The sequence below is a fragment of the Babylonia areolata genome, chromosome 35 (genome assembly GCF_041734735.1).
Source record: "Babylonia areolata isolate BAREFJ2019XMU chromosome 35, ASM4173473v1, whole genome shotgun sequence".
Classification (NCBI taxonomy): domain Eukaryota; kingdom Metazoa; phylum Mollusca; class Gastropoda; order Neogastropoda; family Buccinidae; genus Babylonia; species Babylonia areolata.
Window position 1 is genome coordinate 18,623,905 of NC_134910.1, and position 24,940 is coordinate 18,648,844.

General features: G+C 41.3%; 1 protein-coding gene across 2 annotated transcripts in view; it reads right to left on the bottom strand.

The window, feature by feature from the left end:
* Nucleotides 1-24,940, bottom strand: part of LOC143277734 (protogenin A-like) — a 208,257-nt gene that overhangs the window by 35,227 nt on the left and 148,090 nt on the right. For both annotated transcript variants that reach the window (XR_013053779.1, XM_076582632.1), the window contains exons 14-16: nucleotides 12,555-12,783; nucleotides 11,707-11,834; nucleotides 4,582-4,773 (exon numbers count right to left, since the gene is read on the bottom strand). Coding sequence is in view for 1 of the 2 variants with exons in the window: in XM_076582632.1 (XP_076438747.1) it covers nucleotides 4,582-4,773; nucleotides 11,707-11,834; nucleotides 12,555-12,783 (549 nt within the window). In the remaining variant the exon portion in view is untranslated. The remainder of the gene's footprint in view (nucleotides 1-4,581; nucleotides 4,774-11,706; nucleotides 11,835-12,554; nucleotides 12,784-24,940) is intronic.

The window sequence follows — 24,940 nt, forward strand, 5'->3', positions numbered from 1 at the left end:
GATGTCTATGTCACAGACTTTGAGGTTTGTCTTCAAGGTGTCCTTGAAGCGCTTGCAGGGTCTTCCAAGTTCACAGTGACCTTCCTTCAGCTGGCCATACAAAAGCATCTTCGGGATCCTGCTGTCTGTCATGTGGACAACGTGTCCTGTCCAGCATAGCTGGCACTGGATCAGCAGGCTTTTGATGCTGAGCAGGCCACTCCTTTCTAGGACCTGGAGGAGGTTGGAGACCCTGTCTTGCCACTTTATGCCGAGGATATTTTGTAGGCATCTCTGGTGAAACTGCTCAAGTTGTTGAATGTGACGGCGATACGTCGTCCATGTTTCACAGCAGTACAACAAGGTGGTCAGCACAACAGCTCTGTAGGTTTTGATTTTGGTGCTGAGCCTGATGCCTTTGTTGTTCCACAGCCTGTTGTTGAGTCTGCCAAAGGCGGAGCTGGCCTTGGTGATATGCTGCGTCACTTCTGCATCAAGGGCTCTGTTGCTGCATAGGGTGCTGCCCAGGTAGCAAAACTTGTCGACTGACTTGATCTCTGTGTCATCAATCTTGATTGCAGGTGGGGGGGAGGCACTGGCGTTCTGTGAGCTAGCTGGTTGGTACATGGACTCCGTCTTGCTGAGGCTGATGGTGAGTCCAAAGCACCTGCAGGAGGTTGAGAACCTGTCCATAATGAACTGCATGTCCTCATGGGTGTGTGCAGCAAGCGCGCAGTCATCAGCGAAGAGGAACTCTCTCAACAGTGCCTCAAACACCCTGGACCTGGCATGGAGTCGCCGCAAGTTGAAAAGTCTGCCATCTGTGCGAAACTGAACGTAGATGCCCTTGTCACAGTCTTGGAAGGTGTCAATCAGCATGGCAGAGAAGAGAATGGAGAACAGTGTGGGTGCCAGGACGCAGCCCTGCTTCATCTATTTACCACAGGGAATGGATCCGACATGTCAGTATTTTCCTGTACTCTCGCCTGCATGCCAACGTGAAATGACGCAATCAGCTGGATTAGGCTCTCTGGGCAGCTGAACTTTAGGAGGATCTTCCACAGACCATGGCGGTTCACTGTGTCGAAGGCCTTACTCAGGTCTACAAAGACCATGTGGAGCTCTTTGTTCTGCTCACTGCACTTCTCTTGCATCTGGCATACGGCAAACACCATGTCACATGTTCACACTGTGCTTCAGGGATGACATGGTCAACCAGTTTGTTCAGTATGATGTGGGCAAAGATCTTGCCGGCGACGCAGAGGAGAGAGATTCCAAGGTGGTTATCGCAGGATGTTTTGTCTCCCTTCCATTCGTAAATGTGGACAATTGAAGCATCTTGAAATCCTGGGGGACCTCCCTTTCTCCCAGATAGACTGGAACAGGGCAGTCAGCTTGTCTGTCAGCACCTCGCCTCCATACTTGTAGATGTCAGCCTGGATTCCATCTGCTCCTGGTGCTTTTCCGGACATTGTCAGCTTCAGGGCCTTCCAGGTCTCAGCCTTGGTGGGAGGGGCAGCTAGCCAGTCATTAACTGGTAGCTGTGGGAGGGCTGCAATTACCTCGTCAGATATGGACGAGTCCCTGTTGAGGAGGGTGTTGAAGTGCTCTTCCCAGCAGGCAAGGATGTCTTTCTTGTCTGTCAGGAGGGTGGTCTGGTCCAAGGCTTGGACAGGGGTTGATCCTGTGACTCTCGGCCCATACACAGCTCAGAGACCATCATGGAAGGTCTTCGTGTCATGTGCATCAGCAGCGAACTGAAGCTCTTCGGACTTTCTCTCCCACCAGGTGTTCTTCATCTCACACAGCCTCTTTTGTACGAGTTGCTTGGTTTGCAAGAACTAGTTCTCCTTCCCCTGGCAGTCTTTATCGGAAATGTGATCCTGATGCTGTATATGCAGTGTGTTCAGGAGCTTGGAGATTCCAGAGTCATTCTCGTCAAACCAGTCTTTGTGGCTCCTCTGTACAAAGCTGAGTGTGTCAGCTGCTGCTGTGTACACAGCATCTCTGAAGGTGCTCCATACCTCTTCTACATCAGTCGATGCAGGAATTTCTTGGAGAGCTGCCTGGATTTGCTGCTGCAGCACATCCTTGGTGATAAGGAGGCAGTGGATATTCAGCTTCATAGGGGGTTTCTGCCTGGCTGGTTGGAGCTTGCATGCAAGTCTGATGTTCATCTTGCTGCGTACCAGGCGATGGTCCGACCAACAGACTGTTCCTCTCATGCAGTGTATAATGGAAACATCACCTCTGTCCCTCTGCTGGACAATCACATAGTCCATTGCTTGGAGCGGGGGTGCATCCATGCGTTCTTGTACTTGTCCGCTTGTTGGAAGAGGGTGTTGGTGATGGTCAGTCCATGCTGCACGCAGAGTGAGAGCAAAAGCAGTCCATTGGAGTTGCACTTACCAGTGCCGTGCTGTCCTAGGACTTTTGGCCATGTGTAGAAGTCCACGTTGACACGGGCATTGAAATCCCCAAGGTTGATCAGCCTGTCCTTTCTGTCTACTGCTGAAATGGTGTGGCTGAGCTCCTCGTAGAAAGCTTCTTTGATGTCATCAGGATTGGTCATCATCGGGGCATAGCAGCTAATGACTGTGGAGAAGCGATCCTTGGACAGCTTCAGACGCAGGGTCATCAGCTTATCGTTTATCCCACGTGGAAGGCTGTCAAGCTGTCGTGCAAGTTTGGTTCGTATGGCCCATGCCTGAGGTTCTTGGGGTGCCATCTGGCTTCCCAATGCAGTAGGTGTAGCCCCCTCCAACTTCCTCCAGCTGGGTTTCACTGGCAAACCTGGTTTCGCTCAGGGCTGCTATGTCCACCTGGTAGCGATCAAGCATTCTAGCAACGAGCGCTGTGTGCCTTTCTGGCCTGTTGTCTCTGTCTAAAAGGGTGTGAACATTCCAGGCACCCAGAGTCAGGGCATGACTCCTGGCTCTTTTCTTCTGTTGTTTTCGACCGCTAGTGTTGGATGTCCAAGTAGGTGCGGTTTCCTACTAGGTACTAGACAAGGCAGGCTTTGTTTAGGGATCTTTTTATCTCCCCTTCCCCATGTGGGGAGAGCAGTGTTGTCCCTAACAAGGGCTGCTCTGACGCTGTGGGAGGATACGGCGCCGCATCTGCCCCAGTCTACGACAGATGACCATCACCCCACAGCTGACTGCATGCAGAGTCGTGACTAGGAACTGCCAGCAGTATCCTCTGCCTGTCCCTGTTACCACTTCTCCATCGCCGCAGAGCTTGGGAAAGCTGGGTGTTGAAGGGCTAGCTCGTCGTTCCGACATTAGCCTGGTTGCCTGACCAGCACAGGTGACTTTTTATAATGAGGAGGAGTTGTGCAGTCCCTTCCCCACTCTCTCGCCTACCGACACTCACAGTCCCACAGGTGCAGATACTGCCACGTATAGGATGGCCTCGGCAGGTGCAGGTTTTTTCTTCGGAGCTCTGTCTCCTAGGAGGACTTCCTGCCAAGGATAAGACCTTCCCCTAACCTTTGGTCATCCTCTTCCACATTCACAGCCGTTGGCAATGGTTTCCTCCTCCGCCTGGTCCGTCGTTGAGAGACCTCACATGCGGCAGGTAGTACTGGGTTACATGGTACCAGTAGCAAGGGCTATGCCCCTGACCTGACATCTTCACAGTACACAATGCCCCACTAACTCACAGCACACAATGCCCCACTAATTCACAGTATACAATGCTCCCCAGCCCCATCCCCCTTTCACAAAAGCCCAGCGACATATCCAGAAACAAAAACCAGCATGCAGTTGCTCACATCGGGAGTGACAAGTTCTTTTTTAAAGATAAGAAACACATATAACAAGCAAGAGTGCACAAACACATGAACATATAACAAGCAAGAAAGCACAAACACACATGATTAAGCAAGAGCACACACACACAGGAACATGCAAGAGCACACAAGAACACACACACACAAGAGAACAAATAAGAGCAAACAAACACACATGATGATTCAAGATCACACACATACATGAATAAGCAAGAGTGCACACACACACATGAAGAAGAAAGCGTTCACAAACACATACATGAAAAAGCAAGAGCGCACACACACATACACAAAGAACAAGCAAGAACGCACAAACACACATGTATTAACGTGCAAAATTGCACAAACGCACACACAAACATAAGCGTGCAAGATCACACAAACACACACATGAACAAACAAGAGCGCACAAACACACACATGAACAAACCAGAGCGCACAAACACACATGCACATAACAAGAACAAGCAAACACACATGAACAAGCAATAGCACACACACATACACATGAACAAACATAAGTGCACACACACACATGAACTAGCAAGAGCGCACAAACACACAAACAAGAACATACATAAACAAGCGACTGCACACGCACACACATGAACAAGCAAGAGCACACAAACAAGCAAATAAACAAGCAAAATCACACACACACACATGAACAAGCAAGAGCACATGAACATACAATCTCATCCTGTTTTCTCCTAATGTTGCTTTCAGTGAAAGGAAATGGAACAATGGCAGTACAAATCAGATAAATAGCTAGGACAATGCAATGTTTCCAACCCACTGCCAGGACTCACCATGCTGAAAGATCTGTTCCCATGTGGTGTTGGTGATGTCGCTGGTTGAGGCCATGACATGGTACTTCTGGTTCACGTACTTAATGTAGTGACCTTGAATCAGGCCATTGGGTAACGTGGGTGGTTGCCATCGGAGATGAACTTGACCTTCTGACACCACTTCGGCTTCCAAGTCCTCTGGCCGTGAAGGAACTGTAAAGATACACTGAGAGTTTTTAGTGTGTTGTGGGAAGTGAAGGAACTGTAAAGATACACTGAGAGTTTTTAGTGTGTTGTGGGAAGTGAAGGAACTGTAAAGATACACTGAGAGTTTTTATTGTGTTGTGGGAAGTGAAGGAACTGTAAAGATACACTGAGAGTTTTTAGTGTGCTGTGGAAAGTGAAGGAACTGTAAAGATAGTGAGAGTTTTTAGTGTGTTGTGGAAAGTGAAGGAACTGTAAAAATAGTGAGAGTTTTTAGTGTGTTGTGGAAAGTGAAGGAACTGTAAAGATAGTGAGAGTTTTTAGTGTGTTGTGGAAAGTGAAGGAACTGTAAAGATAGTGAGAGTTTTTAGTGTGTTGTGGAAAGTGAAGGAACTGTAAAGATACACTGAGAGTTTTTAGTGTGTTGTGGAAAGTGAAGGAACTGTAAAGATTGTGTTTTTAGTGTGTTGTGGAAAGTGAAGAAACTGTAAATATACACTGGGAGTTTTTAGTGCATTGTGGAAAGTGAAGGAACTGTAAAGATACACTGAGAGTTTTTAGTGTGTTGTGGAAAGTGAAGGAACTGTAAATATACACTGAGAGTTTTTAGTGTGTTGTGGAAAGTGAAGGAACTGTAAATATACACTGAGAGTTTTTAGTGTGTTGTGGAAAGTGAAGGAAGTGTAAATATAGTCCAAGGGTTTTCAGCGTGTTGTGGAAAGTGATGGAACTAAAAAGATAACCCATGGGTTTTCAGTGTGTTGTGTAAAGTGAAGGAACTGTAAAGATACACAGTGGGTTTTTAGTGTACTGGGGAAAGTGTAAAATCTTCTCTCTCTCTTTTTCTTTCCCCCTTGCAACGAAAGTCCTTTTCTTCCAAAAGTTCAGAGCATATTTATTTATCTTGCTCAATAGAAGGATAAATTTCATTCAAGAATTGAGACAATAAATAGTACTGGAGACAAACAGAGATTCAAGCAATACAGATACATCATTCTTTCCATACATACAGTGTGATGCCAACACCTGTCGAGTGTTTGTAAGAACAATCAGGAAATTTGGTGGGAACATTTTGAATTTAGTAGGAACATTCAGACTCCAAACCACATCAGCAAACATCTGCAAGGCATACAACAAGCATGGGAGTTCCCCAAATTGGAGGGCACGACGCACAGATATTTTTATGTGTATGTTTGGTGAAACTGCTGTTCCCTCTGCTGCTTCTTTACAGCTGACACATCTGTGGCACTGTGCCGCTTCCCTGGTCTTTGTTCGCCTTGTTTCTCACAAATGGAATCCATGGCTGACTTTCTGTGTTTTGAGGTGCTTGTTCCTTCCTTGCACTCCACAGCTTAATCCACCGGGCACAAATGCTGTGTGAGCTAAATGCATCTTAATTTAGCCACATTCTCTCTTGTTCAGGCAAATGATTAAGCTGACTTATCTAAAACTCAATGCTGTTTCAATGTTAACACACACGATTAGCTGAGCATCATCATGTGAGAACAAGGTTAGCAGTGACTGCCCTGGCCTCGTGATCGATAGGTCTAGAACATCTGGGTAATGTTAAGACAGGAAAGCATGTGACTGTGCTATCTAGTTGAAAATGAACTTGTCAGAACAATTTTAATGTCGGCATAACGTCAGAACAAACTGCAATCAATCATAACAAAATACGGTGAAATCGTAACAGCTGGCATCTCTGCATACAGGACAAAAGACTATCAAAAATACCTTTCCATACATGTATGCTAAAGCAGAAACATTGTTAAAAAGAAAAGAAAGAAAAAAAAAAGAGCAGGTATCTTTCGCTGCATTCTTTCACTCACACACACCTCTCAAAAAACCCAACTGCCCCCCCCCCTCTCTCTCTCTTGGCCTGTGCTCAGAATTAAAGTGCAAAATTGTGTGTGTGTGTGTGTGTGTGTGTGTGTGTGTGTGTGCAAGTAAGTCTGCTTGTGTATGTGAAGGTATGTCTGTATATTTGTCTGTGTGCGTGAGACTGTGTCTGTGTGTCAGAGTATCTGTGCGAGTTTTCCCTGCCTACATGTGTGTGTATCTGTGTGTATGTGTGTGCGTGTGTGTGTGTGTGTGTGTGTGTGTGTGTGTGTTCGTTCGTTCTTTAGTTTAGCGTCTTTTTACTATCAGTGATATTAGATGATTATGAAAAAAATTTCAAAAAAAAAAGAAAAACAAGAGGCAAAGCCTTCAAGACTTACTTGTGCTTCACCCTTTATCCTGTAAAGGAATCATTAGGAGGAAAAAAAAGAAGAGATTTTTAAAATGGTTGAAAAGTGCTCTGTATTAAATATGATGGATAAGCTTGGGAGAAGAAAAAAGAAAAGAAAAGAAAAAATGTAATGTTTAAGATGAGAAAGATCAGTTTAAAGCAAATTAAGTCCCCTAGCATTAATTACAGAGTAATTTCCCTTTTTTACTATCTGCACCAAAACATTTGCAAAATAAATAAAACTTCCACGCTTAGCAAAAGAAGTTCCTGTTTGAACAAAAAATGATAATAATGACTGCTCTTGTTGTTGTGTCAGAATATCAGATCAAAGTGCCAAGTTTAGAGAATACAAAAAATATAAATATAACAGTAAATGCAGTTTGCATATAATTAGGCTTCATTTTTTTTTTTTTTTTTTTTTTTTTTTTTTTTTTTTTTTGGTGCCCATCCCAGGGGTGCAATATTGTTTTAAACAAAATGACTGGAAAGAACTGAATTTTTCCTATTTTTATGCCTAATTTGGTGTCAACTGACAAAGTATTTGCAGAGAAAATGTCAATGTTAAAGTTTACCACAGACACACACACACACACACACACAACCGAACACCGGGTTAAAACATAGACTCACTTTGTTTACACAAGTGAGTCAAAAAAGTGGGGGTGGGGGGAGGGAAGAGGAAAACAGAAAAGGTAGAAAACTACCAAAACATGCATGAGTAACATGTGTGTGTGTGTGTGTGTGTGTGTGTGTGTGTGTGTGTGTGACTATCTGCGTTTATGTGTGTCTGCACATGTGAGAGAGAGAGTGTGTGTGTGTGTGCGCATCAGTGTGTGTGTATGTGTGTCCATCAGTGCATGTGTATATGTGCATGTGAGATCTTCAGGTTAATGTCTATTAACTAGAAGTGTTATCATATGGAAAGAAGAGAAGCAGGATGAAAGAGAGGGAATGCTTGTGAATATTAGTGTAGGAAAGTGTTAATGTATGTTTTAAAGGAAATGAAAATAGTCTATCATAAGAAATAAGAAGTTTAAAAAGAGTGTGGTGTGTAACAATTGAGGTGTTATAAGAGGGAAATTAGGTGTATGCATATCAACAAGGTTCAACTTACAACATCAACAAGCATTAACTTACAAGATGTAAATATAAATAATGACATTAATTAAAATACATCAAAGGAGGATACCAACTGGACTGGAGTTTAAAATTTCTGAAAACATTCCAAGCAATGAATAATAATTCAAAATCTTTTCAGTGGCAAGTGGAACACTGGTAGAAAAGTGATCAACTACACCTTTTGGTATTAACCCTTTCGCTGCCAGGAAAATAAGATTTAAGTGAAATCTATTTGCCAGGGTTTTTTCACAAAAAACGGGTATAAAGTTTAAAAAAATTCCGTGCTCTTTGTTATTGGAGAAAGACCCATAAAAGTATATATTTTCTGAAAGGGAAATGAATAAAGAATACATAACACATGATGTTTTCCCATTTTATATATTTTTAGTGACATGCTGTTGTTTTGAAATCAGTGTTTTGTTTTTGTCACATTTTCAACTTGTTCATTGCAAACATTAGTCAGGTAATTTGCACTAAAATATCATATTTTCTGGACAAATGGATATCTGCACACACGAAATCATACTAGAACAACCACAATATAAAAAAAACTGAAAAAGAAATAGATACATAATGCATCAGTTGTGACTTCTGCAAGTGATAATATGGATGTGAGGCCACACCCCCTCAGTCTCCACCCCCTTCCTCTTCACCCCTCTCACACGGTCACTTTATCCAATTCTCATCAGACCGCACTGGCTGAGTGCCAAGAAAATAGCTCACACTGTGTCCTGCTAAAAAATTTGGTGACTTCTGTCGTCTGCTGGAGCTGAACAGCCGGCATCACTCACTGATAGTCGTATCTTGGCCACTCTCTTGATTACTCCCTTTATTTTCTATCAAATCGTCCTATAAATGTTCACCACTGTCTTCTCCTTCGAATTTATGCTTCAATTCTTTCTGAGCATCAGCTAAAGAAAGTAATCTTGGTTGATTTAGTTCGCCACGATTGCATGTCTTGAGCACGGAGTCAGTCCGACATTTTGTTGAGCGAGGAGAGGAGCCAGGCAAAGACTGCGGCCAGTAACCCAACCAAAACGTTCAAATAAAGGACTGCCTTATGACGCAGATGGTGTTTCTAGATATGAATAGAATCTAGAAAGATTCCCCAAGCTAAAGCTACCAGCATTTTTGTCACCGAACTGAATGCAAAGCAGGGAAAAGTCAGAATATTTCGATGACGAGTTTATCTCGTCATTGCGGCAGCGAAGCGTACATGCTTTCCATGACAAGTTATCTCGTCATATAGGCAGCCTAGGGGTTAACTGTCTTATGCTTGGACAATGGATGAGTAAATGGCTTACAGTTATTTGATTAGTGCATATACATTTTATATTCTTAGAAAATTTTGAACAAAAGGCATTTAAACGAATTTTATACATAAGACTTGTAATTTGTCTCGAATGTGCTGTAGGTATCAAATTAAGAAAATAATTGGGATTAGCCGCATTTTTTGTGTTTACACAATATTGGTAATGATCATTTGAATCTATTAGCAGTTTATTAAATCAATTTCTGGATACATTTTCTATTCATTCATGTATATCTAATTGGACGTCTAGTTCTATTGCGCCTTCGAAATTACGTGCTGCTCTTACAGCGGCTTGATCTACCCATGCATTTGAAGATATTCCACAGTGCAAAGGTACCCAGCAGAAGGTTATATTTATGGCCTGTTTTGTGAATTGATGAATAATATGTTTTATTTCCACTGTCACCTCAATTCGCTTATTTAAATTTGGAGATTTAATAGCTTGTAGTACGAGTCTACACACAATAAAACCTCACATACAGTTTTTGGAAGGTGTGAAATATAATTTAAGGCCATAAGAATGGCTATAAGTTCAGCTGTGAAAATGGAATATTGTCTACAAATAGGGTATATTTTTTCTGTTTTAAATGAAGGAATTGCAAAAGCCGCTCCTGAGTTACCATTTTCAAGAACAGATCCATCGTGTATATTTTTAGATAATTTGAACATTAATTTTCCAAATGGGAGAGATCTGGTGAGATTAGAGAGTGAGATCTATGGCAGTTGCTCTATAACTTGGACTGTCCGGGAATCGTGTTATTCTACCATCATTAAGTAAGTCGACAGAAGCATCTACAATGTTTTCGATAAAGTGATTGTTAGTGAACAACTGGCAGTCTTTCTCCCAAAATGGCGAGTGTGCATTGAAGTCTCCCGTGATGAGAACTTTTTTGTCGTGGTCTGTCTGTAAGGTTCGAATCCACTCTGTGTTAACTCATTCAACCCTGCGCCTGCCTGAGAGATGTGTGCCGTTGATCACTGTTCTCCGCCTGAACCCGCCTGACAGGCAAGCAAAGAAACCCGTTTATCAAAAACCAGTTCGTCAGGTTATTATTATGTATTAAAGTACTATGCAAGGGAAGTAACTCCAACTTAACTTCCTTCCTCACTTGCAAGCTAAGTTTTGCTCCGAAAATCAAACGATTAATGTGTTTTTCATCCGGTTTTCTGCACCGATATGGTAAAACGTCAAAGATTTACTGCGCAGTATGTGCTCAGTGAAATTATGATGGACTCTTTCTGGGAATTCGACCCATATAATGACCATTTGTCTTATAATTCATTTGATATTTCTTGGGAAAGTGAAGGAGATGAAATTAGCAACTGGTCTGGACAAAGTGGCGGGCATTTCAATCAAGAAGATAGTCCACAACCTTCAACATCGACAGATGTTGATATTTTACTATTTCTGTTTTTAATTCAAAGTTACAAGTAAACTATTGCATCCCTCGTCTTGAGACTTCAATTTCTGTCAAAATCATATTTAACTCGTAATGTGATGTTCGGTAGCCATTGGTTGAGTGGCTGCTATAAATATGTGCATGAAGTGAAGCACCCCTTCCCGTTGATGCAGCCAGGCCAACACATGCCAGGCTGGGAAGGCTGCAAAGGCAGAAGACATTAAAGGGCTGAAAGTATTAAAGTCATTTGGACCTTGAGGTAGGTATACAGACAAAACCGTTCAGAGTGAAGAATTAAACGGGACTTTTACAGCACAAGAAGGAATATTTGGTGTATCTTGTGAAACAGAGCTGGGGCATGGAGTGTACTTGACCCCTTCTCGGACGTATATAGCAGATTTTCTCATTGGTATCCACCTTTTGATATATAGGCGGAAAGTAACAGTGTGTGTGTGTGTGTGTGTGTGTGTGTGTGTGTGTGTGTGTGTGTGTGTATACATGTGTGTGTGTGTCTGTACTTTCTTCGTATGTGTCTGTGTCTGTATGTTTGTGCCTATGTGTGTGTCATTGTGTGCATGTGTGTGTGTACCTGATAACACAGGTGCAGGGTGCAGTGTGAAGGCAGGAGGGAGGAGATCACTGTGAGCTATAGTCTGTCCCTACCTCCCTCCAACTGTCCCACATGCGACTGAACAGAATAAAATATAACATGTCTTTATTCCCAAAAGTACTGGGGTCACAAGGAACATTGAGAGGTACAGTACAAAAAAATTACAAACATGAATTGAAAATCATAAACAAACACAGATGCGGTGGGACTGAGGTCATCTATCTATGTATAGATGAATAGATTTAGACAGACACACACACTATGCTCCTACCATCCTCCTTGGTCTGCACCAGGATGGAGTGGCTGTAGGGGCCCTGCAAGTTGTCACTGTGTGCCGACACTGAAATGTTGTACAGTGTGAACGCCTTCAGGTTGTTCAATGTAGCCAAGTTGCTGTGACTGCACACACAACACTCTCTCATCACCATCACCCACAGCCTTTGACCTACTCATCATGTCAAAGTTAAAGGTCCCATAGCATTTCATGGCTACCCGGGCAATAAATTCATATCACCTAGGTCTAGGGCTTGGCATAGGAAGATTGACCCCAACAGAAGTCAGGTACCCATTCACACTGGGGTGAAGTGAGGGAAAACCAGAGTAAAGTGTTTTTCCCCCAAGGACACAGCATCATGCAGAAATGGGGGATGGAATCCTGATCCTTGGTGAGCACTAGATCTGGAGTCCAAATGCGTCCCTGATCACACTCTGATACAAAACAATACAAAATAAAGGCATCTTCAAACCACACCCAAACAACAAAAAATTACTGATTAAAAATAAACATTGTAGTTTGTACAGATCTCTATTGACACAATCTGACAGGCCAGAACTGACCTGTCCTACAGAATAGCGGACTGTGCTGCTGTAAAGCCAGAACTGACCTGACCTTAAGAACAGCGGATTGTGTTGCTGTAAAGCCAGAACTGACCTGACCTTCAGAACAGCGGATTGTGTTGCTGTAAAGCCAGAACTGACCTGACCTTCAGAACAGCGGATTGTGTTGCTGTAAAGCCAGAACTGACCTGACCTTCAGAACAGCGGATTGTGTTGCTGTAAAGCCAGAACTGACCTGACCTTCAGAACAGCGGATTGTGTTGCTGTAAAGCCAGAACTGACCTGACCTTCATGATGACGGACTGAGCAGCAGTGTCCTGACAGCCAATGCCCAGGAAGTGTGTCTCCAGGCGCTGACAGCGCACAGTGTAGTGCGTCACCGGCAGCGACGCCTCCAGGTTCTCACTGGAGTAGGTCCACGACAGAGAGATGGCATTGGGCTCCAGAGGAATTCCTCGCAGGTTGAAAGGGGCAGCAAGATGGGTGTGGAGGGTAGGGAGGGATGCGTTACCTGGGGAATGGAAAGTCTGCTGGTTATATGGTGATTTGTGATGATGGCTTGTGCTGTGCTGTGGTGTGGTGTGGTGTGATGTGTTGCAATGCATTGCGTTGCAGTGTGTTGTAGTGTGGTGTGGTGTGGTGTGGTGTGATGCGGTGTGGTGTGGAGGGATGCATTGCCTTAAGAATGGAAAATTATGTTGTTAACAACCCAGCTCACCACAAAGGGCCATTTCAAGGCTGATAAACCTGTCAGTTCTTAAAATCATTTGAAGAGAACCCAAAATAGTGTAAACTCATTCTGCCCGTTTACAAGTATATTCGTAATGTCAAGCCATCCGTTTCCAACCGTTTACAAGTATACTCGTAACAGAGCACCGACCAAGAATAGAGCATTCTCCTTTGGGTATTTCCAGTACTTATTCAGTTTGGTGTCTTAAACCCGTTCTCAAATGGTTTGCTTACATGCCACCTTGACACTATTTTCCTCTGGCTTCTAGCTAATCAATCAACTTCCCAACATCATGGATAAACACCCACAATGTCTCTCAGCTGAACAAGTATCCTACAGGGTTCATGAGTGGGTTATGAACTCTGACAGAAAAGAAATCTCTGTTGATGCTAGTATTAGCGAGCAGAGTGATAGTGGAAGTGAAGATGAAGCTGTTATGTCAACATCGGCTGCATGGGTTGTTTGTTAGCAAATTGTGTAATTATTTGGTTTCAATAATCACAAAAAATAGCAGACAAGTAGTTTCTGCACATGACATGAGCATTCTGAAATTTGAAAGCAATCCAATAAGTAGTTCAGGGGTGGGTTGCACGAACGTTCCTTAACCTTTCCCATACGTTGCCAAAAATTTTGCGCGCCGTACTTCGTGGGTGTACAGACACTATGAAGGAAAGACTTCTCGCCGTACGTCATGGGTGTACAGTAACCCATGGTTTCTGTATAGAACTAATCCGTTGCCGTACGTCATGGGTGTACAGTAACCCATGGTTTCTGTATAGAACTAATCCGTTGCCGTACGTCATGGGTGTACAGTAACCCATGGTTTCTGTATAGAACTAATCTGTTGCTGTACGTCATGGGTGTACAGTAACCCAGGGTTTCTGTATAGAACTAATCCGTTGCCGTACGTCATGGGTGTACAGTAACCCAGGGTTTCTTTGAAGAAACAAGACCAAGCAGTACATCGTGGGTGTACCGTCAATAACCCACACATGTCTGTAAAGCAAATTTGACATTTCCTCAGTTCAGTAAACATGCATGTCTGGTTTCCAGTTGCATTATTATTATTATTATAAGCATTTACGCCTAATCTTGAAAATAAGCCCTAGGTGTTTACAAATAGAGCACATATGTAAATATCAATAAGGAAATATTGAACACAAGATACCAAACATCATTGAAAACTATTCATCCACCCCACCTCCCCCACCTAACCCCCCCCACCCCACACACAATACACACAAAGACAGTTGCACGCACACACACAAGTCATAGCACACAATTGTAAATAGTACACATTCAAAAATACCACCAACAAATCCTGGAACTATCAAAACTCACTCACTCACAAATAGTCATTTTAGTTCATACTGGAAACGGATGAGCTGTTGAGAGTTAATCAGGAGGGGAAAAGGTGGGTCTTCAGACTCGATTTGAAAGATTGCAGCGAAAATGAGTGACAGAGAGGCTCAGGAAGTTGATTCCAAATGGGGCTTGGTATGAAAAACTGTGTTGGCCATACATTTTGGTTCGAGCAGGGGGGATCCTAAGCATACGGGTGTCAGAAGAAGAGCAGAGTTGGCATGAGGGTACGTAAGGATGAATGAGATCAGAAAGATATTGTGGACCAGAAGCCTCAATGGACTTGAAACAAAGAGACGACTTTGTAAATAATTCTTTCGTGTAATGGGAGCCAGTATAAAGTATGAAGGAGAAGAGAGACGTGATCAAATTTACAGGAACAAAAGACAAGATGAGCAGCATAGTTCTGGACTTTCTGAAGCCTAGTAATAAAGTAGCTGGGTGAACCAACAAGTAGGGAATTACTACAATCCAGGCAGGACAGCACAAAGACACAGAAGAGTTTTGGTTGCATCTTCAGTCAGGAGATGATGAATGGATGCAATTCTGCGAATTTCAAAGTTAAACAGTTTGCATATATTTGCAACATGCTGGTGACAGGAAAGAGACTGGTAGAGTATAACACGAAGATTGCGGACAGAAGAGGAAAGAGGAATGTCGGTGCCACTGAGGGAGACTGAGGAAGGAAGAGAGATTGAGTGGCAAAGTCTTTGTGGGGTGATAATCATGATTTCAGTTTTATCCTCATTTAATTTAAGCTTGTTTTCAGTTATCCATGTCTTCAGATCGGAGATGCAGGCATGAGTAGAGTCAATGAGAGAGAGAAGGAGAGACAGAGGTCCCGACAGATACAGCTGGTTGTCATCAGAAAAGCTATGGTGGGACAACAATGATTCATAATGGTGGAAATTGGCTGCGTATAAAGAACAAACAGAATGGTCCCAAACACAGAGCCTTGTGGCACACCAAACTGTACTTCGGACGGGGAGGATGAAAGACTGCAAACAGAAACAACATTGGACTGGTCATTATGATAGAAATGATAATAATCCAAATAATAATATCATTTATTTTCAGTCTAATATCATCATCTTAGATGAACAGACTATAAATAAATAAACGAACGAATTGGACTGGTCAGACAGATAAGAGCGGAACCATAAGAGAGCAAGATCACAGATTCCAAAATGTGATTCAGATGGTTGAGAAAAATCTGATGATAAACAGTATCAAAGGCGGCTGAAACATCAAGGAGGGAGAGAATAGAGATTTCGTTGTTGACAAGAGAAGTTAACAAATCGTTCGCAATTCTGAGAAGGGCTGTCTCAGTCCTATGACCGGTGCAGTAAGCAGACTGAAATGGGTAATTTATGTTATTGGTACTGAGGTGGTCGAGAAGTTGAGCAAGGACAACTTTCTCAGTTACTTTTGAGAAAAGGGGAAAATAAGAAACGGGTCTGTAATTCTTTAGTGAGTCTGGATTGATACTGCATGCATGCATTTACTCAAGCGATTGACCATGTGCAGGGATGTGAGAGCTTCGCATAAATGGGCTTTTCCATTTAGTCTGGTGTGACTGCCACAGAAAACCTGAGATAAGTGCAAATCCGGAGAGAAAATGGGGGAGGGGGTATGGCGTATGATGTCGCCCAGACACCAAGGTGTTGCAACACTACTGCCAATTTATTTGACGGTAAAATGAGAGTAAGAAAAAAGCCACACTATTTTCATCTGTCCCCACGACTGACAACAATGACAGGCCCGTTTCGGTCTAATCTGTTCTGTACATGTTGATGGCAGCTCTCTTGTGCCAAACAGTTTGTATTACTTAGATCTGATTGAGAGTCAATTCTGAGTCGTTTTGATAAAATCTAGCACGCTTTGAATTAAAAACAACAAACAAAGCAAATGAGCTTTATATCAAAAATGAAAAAACAAATAATAATTCACTCCCGCCCTTTGGAGCGTACCGATGTTTTCATGGCCCGGCAACACACACACACACACACTGATATACGTGTCTACACAGACACCCCCACCCCACACAGGCACAGACACACGCTGCCAGTGCACACACACTCGCACTCGCATACACTGATGCACACACACACACACAAACTGGCGCACGCGATCTCTGTCCCTTGTCAAGCCACACTTTGTGGAACGAAACCTGCAACATTTGACTAATGCTGTGTGTGTGTGTGTGTGTGTGTGTGAGTGATGAAATTACCTCAAGTGTCGATGCAGTGATACATTTAGTGGCTGCAGCTTGTAGATGTTACTACTGTTTAGATCAAGGATCTATAGACGAAGTACAATAGATGCATCTCCATTACGATCAGAAACATTTCTTTGTTTGTTTGTTTTTTTTTATCAGATTTTTAGGGTTATAAGATACACTTCTTTCTTTTTGTGTGTGTTTATGTGTATACACACACACCCCATCCTCTACGCACACACACACACACACACACAGATAGACACACGCATCCATTCCATATGCCTTCAGAAAGGACTGTGAAAGTGCCGACACAAGTGTAAGTGATTCTTTCTTGCCCTTCCCCTTCTTTCCCCCCTCCCCTCCTCCCTTATTGCATGTTGCAATGACAAACACGAGCACAGTGTGTTTACTGTATGGAGTTCAACAGACGCCTGTGGCACTGGTACCATACCAATCCCCTTTCCCTTGACCGAAATGTCGACATTCCTGGCGCTTTTTCTTTTTTCTTTTCTTTTTTTTTCATAGGTGGGCTACCTTTGTTTCGAACTGAAAGGAATAAGGAAAAAAAATTCTTTATCAACTTGATTCAGATCAATGGATTTCAGACATACAATATCTCAGTAGAAAAATTTTTTTCCAACTGGATAAAAATAGCCAGTACCAATCAGTTCTGAGGATTTTCTTTCTTTCTTTTTTTTTTTTGTTTTTACAAGAAAAACAACTCGTTCAAAACTGTATTTAAACCAGTTCTTTCATCCAGAACAATAAATATCCATTTTTGAAATGAGTTAAACTTCAGAGTAAAACCGCAAACTTGAACCAGGATATGAAGCACAACAGACAAAATAAATAGTAGCAGCAGACGGAACTGAGTCTGGCCTGATCTCGGTGGCATCAAATCCGAACGGTGGGCATGAAGCATTTTCATACCAATGCCTCTCTCTCTCCAGCAAGCACGAGTGACGTCACACAAACAACGTACGGCGCGAAAGCCTTGTTCTTTGCAAGTATGAGTGGCTTCACACCCACGACGTACAGCTCTCAAAATTTACTCTCTCTCTCCACAGAAAAAAGCACAAAGGCCTGCAACGTCAAGTTCATGAACGTTGAAGAGCTGGAGTGGGAAGATGAATTCATGACTACCAGCTACATAATCGACATTCTCAACGCTCACACCCCCTCCCCTGACTGGTGACCAGAAGATGTTTCATGGGCCCACCGTGTTGGAAAACCAGGGTCATGGAGAAGCAAACCACGCCCCATCATCGTCTACTTTTGTCACTGGTCGGACAAGATGGCTGTGCTGGGTGACAAGAGGCTCAGGGATACTCTCAGAGAGAGTGGAATCAAAGTGTCCTCAGATCTTACGACCCACCAGAGGGTAACGGTAGAGTTTCACCGTGGACAAGGGAAAATCGCGTATTTCCACCATAGAAAGCTGCACATTCATGATAGACGGCCGCCTTTGCAGTACCCAATTGGTAACCAATTGATTGAATTATGCCACATGTTTGACTGCATGATTTTAAATGGCATGTCCAAGACAGGCTTTGACGACAGCTGCACATAAATATCACATTCTGGATCAAGTACTGTGGACTATTTCATTACATCATTAGATTTATTTACATCTGCAGACAAAGTCTCACTGAATGTCAAGAGCATAACACTTGCCACTCACTATGAGGACAGATAACAAAACACATCTGCTTGATATTGGTCACGATGAACATGAAAAGAAAGAAACGTGGTCCTGTAAATTTGTATGGAACGAGGATAAAGAAGATGAATTTCTTAACATGTTGAAAAGCCATGACATGCAGAACAGACTTACAACTGCCACAAACGCATTAGAGGATAACATGGAAAGTGCATTGAATTTATTTGTGAATTGTTTAAAAGATTCCAGTGCTTGCATGTTCATTGCGTGAAAACAAAAATTCCGATGGTTTGATGATGAATGTAAGATAGCAAAATAAGAAAGCAGAATGGCATTAAATCACTTTAGAGCAACTAGAAAGGAAGAAGACAGATTAGTATATGCTGAGAAAAAGAAAATCTATAAACACATACTAAAGATTAAGCTACAAGGATATAGGAAACAGAAAGTTGAGTCCAAAGCTACTAATTCATCACAGTTTTGGAAGGAAGTAAGAATAATGTGTTGTGGTAAGGGTGACAAATGTACTAACAATATCAGTAATGATGACTGGTTTAACCACTTCAAAAATGTCTACCAAGGTAACGGAGATGCTAACGATCATTATGATATCAATGTTGATTTGCTCGAAGAAGTTGATCACATACTTAATAAAGATATAGCAGAAGGAGAAATTACAGATGCAATAGCAAAACTTAAAATAGGAAAGGCAAGTGGAATAGATGATGTGTCAGCTGAAATGTTAAAAAGTGTAGCTAAAGATATACTGCCCTTCTTGACTACATTGTTTAATACTATCTTTACCTCAGGTATATATCCAAAAGAATGGTTCAATGCAATTATTGTTCCAATACACAAAAGGGTGAATCCAGAAAATGTAGATAACTATAGAGGAGTATCACTGTTGAATGTTGCGTCTAAATGCTATACAACAATACTGAATACTAGACTACATAACTGGCTGGAAGATAACAATATGATTTCTGAAAATCAGGCAGGATTCCGTAGAGGGTATTCCACTGTTGATCAGATATTTAACTTGTATGCAATTGTCCAGAAATATATGCTAAAGAAAGGCAGAAAATTATATGTTGCTTCTGTCGACTTCAGGAAAGCATTTGATTCTGTTCGTCACGACAGGTTTCTTTATTGTTTGAAAAATCAAGGTATAAAGGGAAAATTTTTGGCATCTCTGAAATCAATGTATCAGTCATTAATTTCATGTGTGCATGTAAATTGTGAGTTTACAGAGTTTTTCTAATGTCCTGTCGGAGTAAGACAAGGATGTGTTCTGAGTCCCACATTATTTTCTATCTTCATAAACCAGCTAGCTGACCACATGGATGCTGAAGGAAAACACGGTATACAATTGATGCCAGGTATTATGGAGCTTTTCATTTTGCTTTTTGCTGATGGATGTGGCTTTACTTTCAACATCTGTAAGTGGGTTACAAAATCAATTGAATGTTCTACGGATGTGTTGTAATGACATGAAGTTAAATGTGAACACTGAAAAAACTAAAATCATGGTTTTCAGAAAAGGAGGCTATCTAGGTAAGAATGAACAGTGGTTCTTCGATGGCCAGAAACTGGATGTGGTGAACAGTTACTGCTATTTAGGTTTCAACTTTACAACTATGCTAAGTATGAAAAGAGGTACTGAATGTCTAGCAACCAAGGGAAAGAAAGCCGTTGTACAACAGGGTTTTTCAAAAATACAAAGAAATGACTGCCAACTCTTTCTTCAAAATATTTGATGCTAAGATACAACCTATTTTACTGTATTCATCTGAAGTTTGGCGATTTAACAAGTTAGATCATTTAGAAAAAGTTCATATGTTAGCATGCAAAAGATTTTTAGGTGTACCAATCAGAACCCCTAACAAAATGGTTTATGGTGATTTGGGAAGGTATCCACTCTATGTAAATGCTTATGTTTCTGTTTTAAGATACTGGTTAAAACTGTCACAAATGGATAATGAAAGACTACCGTATAAGACCTATCAAATGTTACTTGAATTAGAAGTGGGAAAACGTGTTGGGCATCCAAAGTTAGAGAAGTGTTATGTGAAACAGGATTTAATTTTGCTTGGTTGCAACAAGGTGTTGGAGATATTAAAATCTTCTTAAGTTTATTTAAGCAGAGACTTATTGATTTCTTTATCCAGGAATCGTCTGATACGCTTAGAAATCGTGACAGATATGAAATTTATAGATCATTCAAAACAACTTTCGAAAGAGAAAAATATATCAATGATACAGACACATATTGCTTTTGAGTTGCTGTTTCGCAAATAAGATTTAATGTACTCCCACTCAATAGTAATATACATCGATATAGTGATTCTAATTGAGATAGAAATTGCCCTTTTTGCATATTGGCAACTGAAGACGAAAGCCATTTTCTATTTGACTGCCCCATATATGGAGACCTTAGAACCAAATTTCTAAAGAACACAGTCAGAACTCCCTTACGTTCATTGCTCCAGGTAGCAAATGTCCACCAGATGCAGGTTGTCCAGATATGTATTCCATTCAATCAACAGAAGAAAGAAAAATCTCAGCCCAGTGTAATTATAATATGGATCTCTCATTATCTAAGAATAAGTCATATGAAGTCTCATGTAACTAACCATTTATAAGCATAATAAAATGTGGTCAACCTACTTTATAGAAGTGAAACAATTTACGTGTTGTATATAACATTTTTTTGTATGGAAGACAAAAATCAGCATTAATCTAAGTATTAAATTAAGTAATTTTTGCATATGGATTACATTATAATGTCAATTAATGTAACAACAATATTGCTTGAAATGCTTTTGAAAAGTGAATTGCAACTTTACCATGTTGTCAGCGACACCCCCTCCCCGCCCCCACCCCATTGATATGGCTCCCCTTGTATTGTGGCCCAAGGCCGATGTACATTAAAACGTTCGAGTTCGAGTTCCAGCAAGCACGAGTGATGATGAGATCAATTAACAGTGACAGCAGAGTAGAAAGAGAAGCAGTAGCAAGAAATTCCAGCTGCAGTGATCAGTGAATAATGTCACTGGCATTAACAAAAACAAAACAAAAAAATCTACATATATAAATATACATATGGAGACATATATGTATATATACATATATGTATATATTGTATTAAATTTATTTCATTTATTGTATTATTTTACACAGATTTCAATTGCTGTTGTTAATTATTCTACTGCATCTACACACTGGTTTTGTTTTAAAAGAAAAAAATGGTTGGAAGTTGTTAATTCACTGAAACACGATGCTGATTCAGTTTACATAGGTTTGGCTTTGTGTATGCATGTGTTTGTGCTGCTGTGTGAGGTTTCTTTTATAATTATTACACTGATACATGATGTTGAATAAATTATTTAACTTAAATGTTTCAGGGGTTTGTGGATAAGTTTGTGTTGGTTAGTGAGATTTATTTTATTTTTATTATCTCTGGTTGTAAGATTATATGGACAGTTATTTTGCCCTCTGTGTTTGGAAACAAATGAATAAGATGGGTATGTCTACATTAGTTCTGCAGAAGGTAATAATAATAATAATAATAATAATAATAATGGATACTTATTAGCACACTATCCAAAAATCTGCTCAAGGTGCTTTACAAAAACACTTTTGTTAACATAACACATCACACCAAAATGTGACTACACACACACACACACACACACACACACACAGAATGCATACATACATTTTCACATACATGTGTACCTAACAGCTACCCTCAACACATATGCACACATAGGCACGCACAAACTTACATAAACACATGTGCACTCGCACATGCACGCACACATACACACAGACAATTCACATTTATATACATGCAAGTAGTTATGTACACATATATATGTATACACACAGACAACACACATTCATATACACGCATGTAATTATGTACACATACATATGTATACACACATAGTCAAGCACAACTAACGCAAAGGAAGTGGACCTGCCACAATTGAACTTATTGCTGAGGGAAAAGGTGAGTTCTGAGACGAGATTTAAATGATGCAAGGGAATTAGAATGACGGAGGTTATCAGGGTCTTTGGCAATTGAAAAGAAAACAATCTGTGTCCATAGGTCTTACTTCTGACGTGAGGTATCCTGAGAAGTGGAGTATCAGAGGAAGAATGGAGCTGGCGAGACAGGGAACAGATATGGAGGAGTTCAGAAAGATACTTGGAACCAGATCCGTTGACTGCTGAAAAGGTCAGAGTGGATAGCTTATAGTCCATTCGATCAGAAACGGGAAACCAGTGGAGAGACTGAATGAGAGGAGAAACACGATCAAATTTAGAAGCTCTGCAAATGAGTCTGGCAGCATTATTCTGAATTCGTTGGAGTCTGTCTAATAGATATTTGGGAAGGCCGGCCAAAAGAGAGTTGCAGTAATCCAATCTTGAGAGAACCAGAGAGCATACAAGTGCCTTGGTTGCATCGGTTGAGAGACAGTGGCGGATAGAGCTGATTCTACGCAGTTCCAAATAGGCAACTTTACAGATATTTGAAATGTGCTGTTGGAAGGAAAGAGACTGGTTTTGGATTACACAAAGACTGCGAACAGAAGGAGAAAGTGAAACAGGTGTGCTACTGATCAGAACAGAGTCAGAAATGGAAGGATGCTGACGAAACTTCTTTGGAAAGGTTATCATAAATTCAGTCTTTTCATCATTTAGTTGCAGCTTGTCGAGAGTCATCCAGTCCTTTGGTCCAGCAATGCACTCCTGTGTCTGAGTCACTTGTGCATCAATTTCAGCTATGGAAGCCAACTGACAAAGTTGAGTGTCATCAGCAAAGCTCTCATGCGATGTCGCATGATGACTGATGACATCCGACACAGGAGCCGCATTCAACACGAAAAGAACAGGAGCTAGGACGGACCCCTGTGGGACACCATATTTTAAGGCAGATACTCTGGAGTATCTATCATTTACACACACTTTCTGTGTACGATCTGACAGGTAAGACATGATCCATCCTAGTGCAGTGTCACGAATACCAAAGGAAGTTCAAAGTCTGTTCAAGGGGATAGAGTGGTCGATACTGTCAAAGAAATCTTATCCTCATCAAATCCAGAAAGCAAATCATTCATTATTCTAAGAAGGGCCGTTTCACAACTATGACCACATCTATAAGCTGACTGATAAGAATTAAGTAAACCATTTTGTTCCAGATGAGCTAAGAGCTGAGACAATATGATCTTTTCTAGCAGTTTTGATAAAAATGACAGAGACAGGTTGATAATATTTCAAACAATTACGATCCAAAGATGGTTTCTTGATGAGTGGACATACAACAGCAGATCTGAAACTTTCTGGGCAACAACCAGACAGTAAGGAAGAATTGATGACATGTGTAATATGTGGGCAGCAGAACATCAATACCGGACAGGGTCAAGCTCACAGGATTTCGGACAAGCACTCAGACAGACTTTCTTCACAAAATCTTCATTAACCAGTTGGAAACAATATAAAACAGGACCACTGTACATGCGTTCTTTAACAGGTGAAGAAGGAGACACAACAGAGTCAAGTTTGTCATGAATGCATGCTATTTTGCTGGTGAAGAAGTCAGAAAACGTTTCAGGCAGTTCCTGCACCGAAAATGTTGTAGGGAGTGTTTTTCATTAACTAGTAAATTGTTCGTAGTGTTGAAAAGCTGTTTGGCTGTGGTGCATGCAAGGATTTTAGAAGTGTAGAACTTTTGACTTAGTCCTGTCAACAATGTTTGTAACTATTCCTGGCTGTCTGAAAATTGTCCTAATTGACAGTCAAACTAGTGGCACGCCAGTGCCTCTCAGCTCTCCTTCTCTCCTGCTTGGCCTCCAACAGCTCTGGTCCCACGGTGATATACCAAGGTGATGGGGGACATTTGGAGATCAAGTGCCCCGTCAAGGTAATTCTGTCATATTTAGTTAAAAATTTTTGCTATTCTTACAGTACTACACTGTGAGTGCAGTGTGTGAGAGTGTGAACAGAACAAATAAAAAAACATGTGGGTATATAACAAATTAACAACATGCATGCGCGCACTATACACATCAGTGCACGCACGCACACACACACACATCATTCCAAGTTGACATTATATTGGCTTCAATAGAACAATATGGGTATTTAAAAAAACATACAACCACCACTCCATCCCTTATTTTTATCTTTGTGTGTGAGTGTGTGTGTATGTGTGTGTTTTAACAACACAGTTCGTCATGTTAGAATGTATATGATCTTCTGCTAGCATTCCACTGTTTAATGTAATACTCCTTGGTTGCAGAGAGTGTCTTGAATACATTCACAGTACATAACAACCATTTGACATTTAAAAAAAATTTTTTTTTAAAGCCCAAACACGAGATGAAAACTAACAAATCACGTGTTTCTTGTCTTGTTTAGATCTGTGGGTAAACACTTGGTCTTGGAAGACGGACTGCTGTCAGTTCCACTGGACCAATTTCTACCACAAGCACCACTGAAGGCATAGACGCTGTAGGAATGGAGCTGTGGACTGCTGGCACATCTATATATAAAATAAAATTAAAAAATTTTAAATTAAAAAATAAAAATAAAAAAGAGCCTGGAAATGAAAACTGTTTTATGAAGCCACAGAGCTTCAAAGATACTTAAATATGCCACTTAATTTAGGAATGTGTGAACTCATTTTC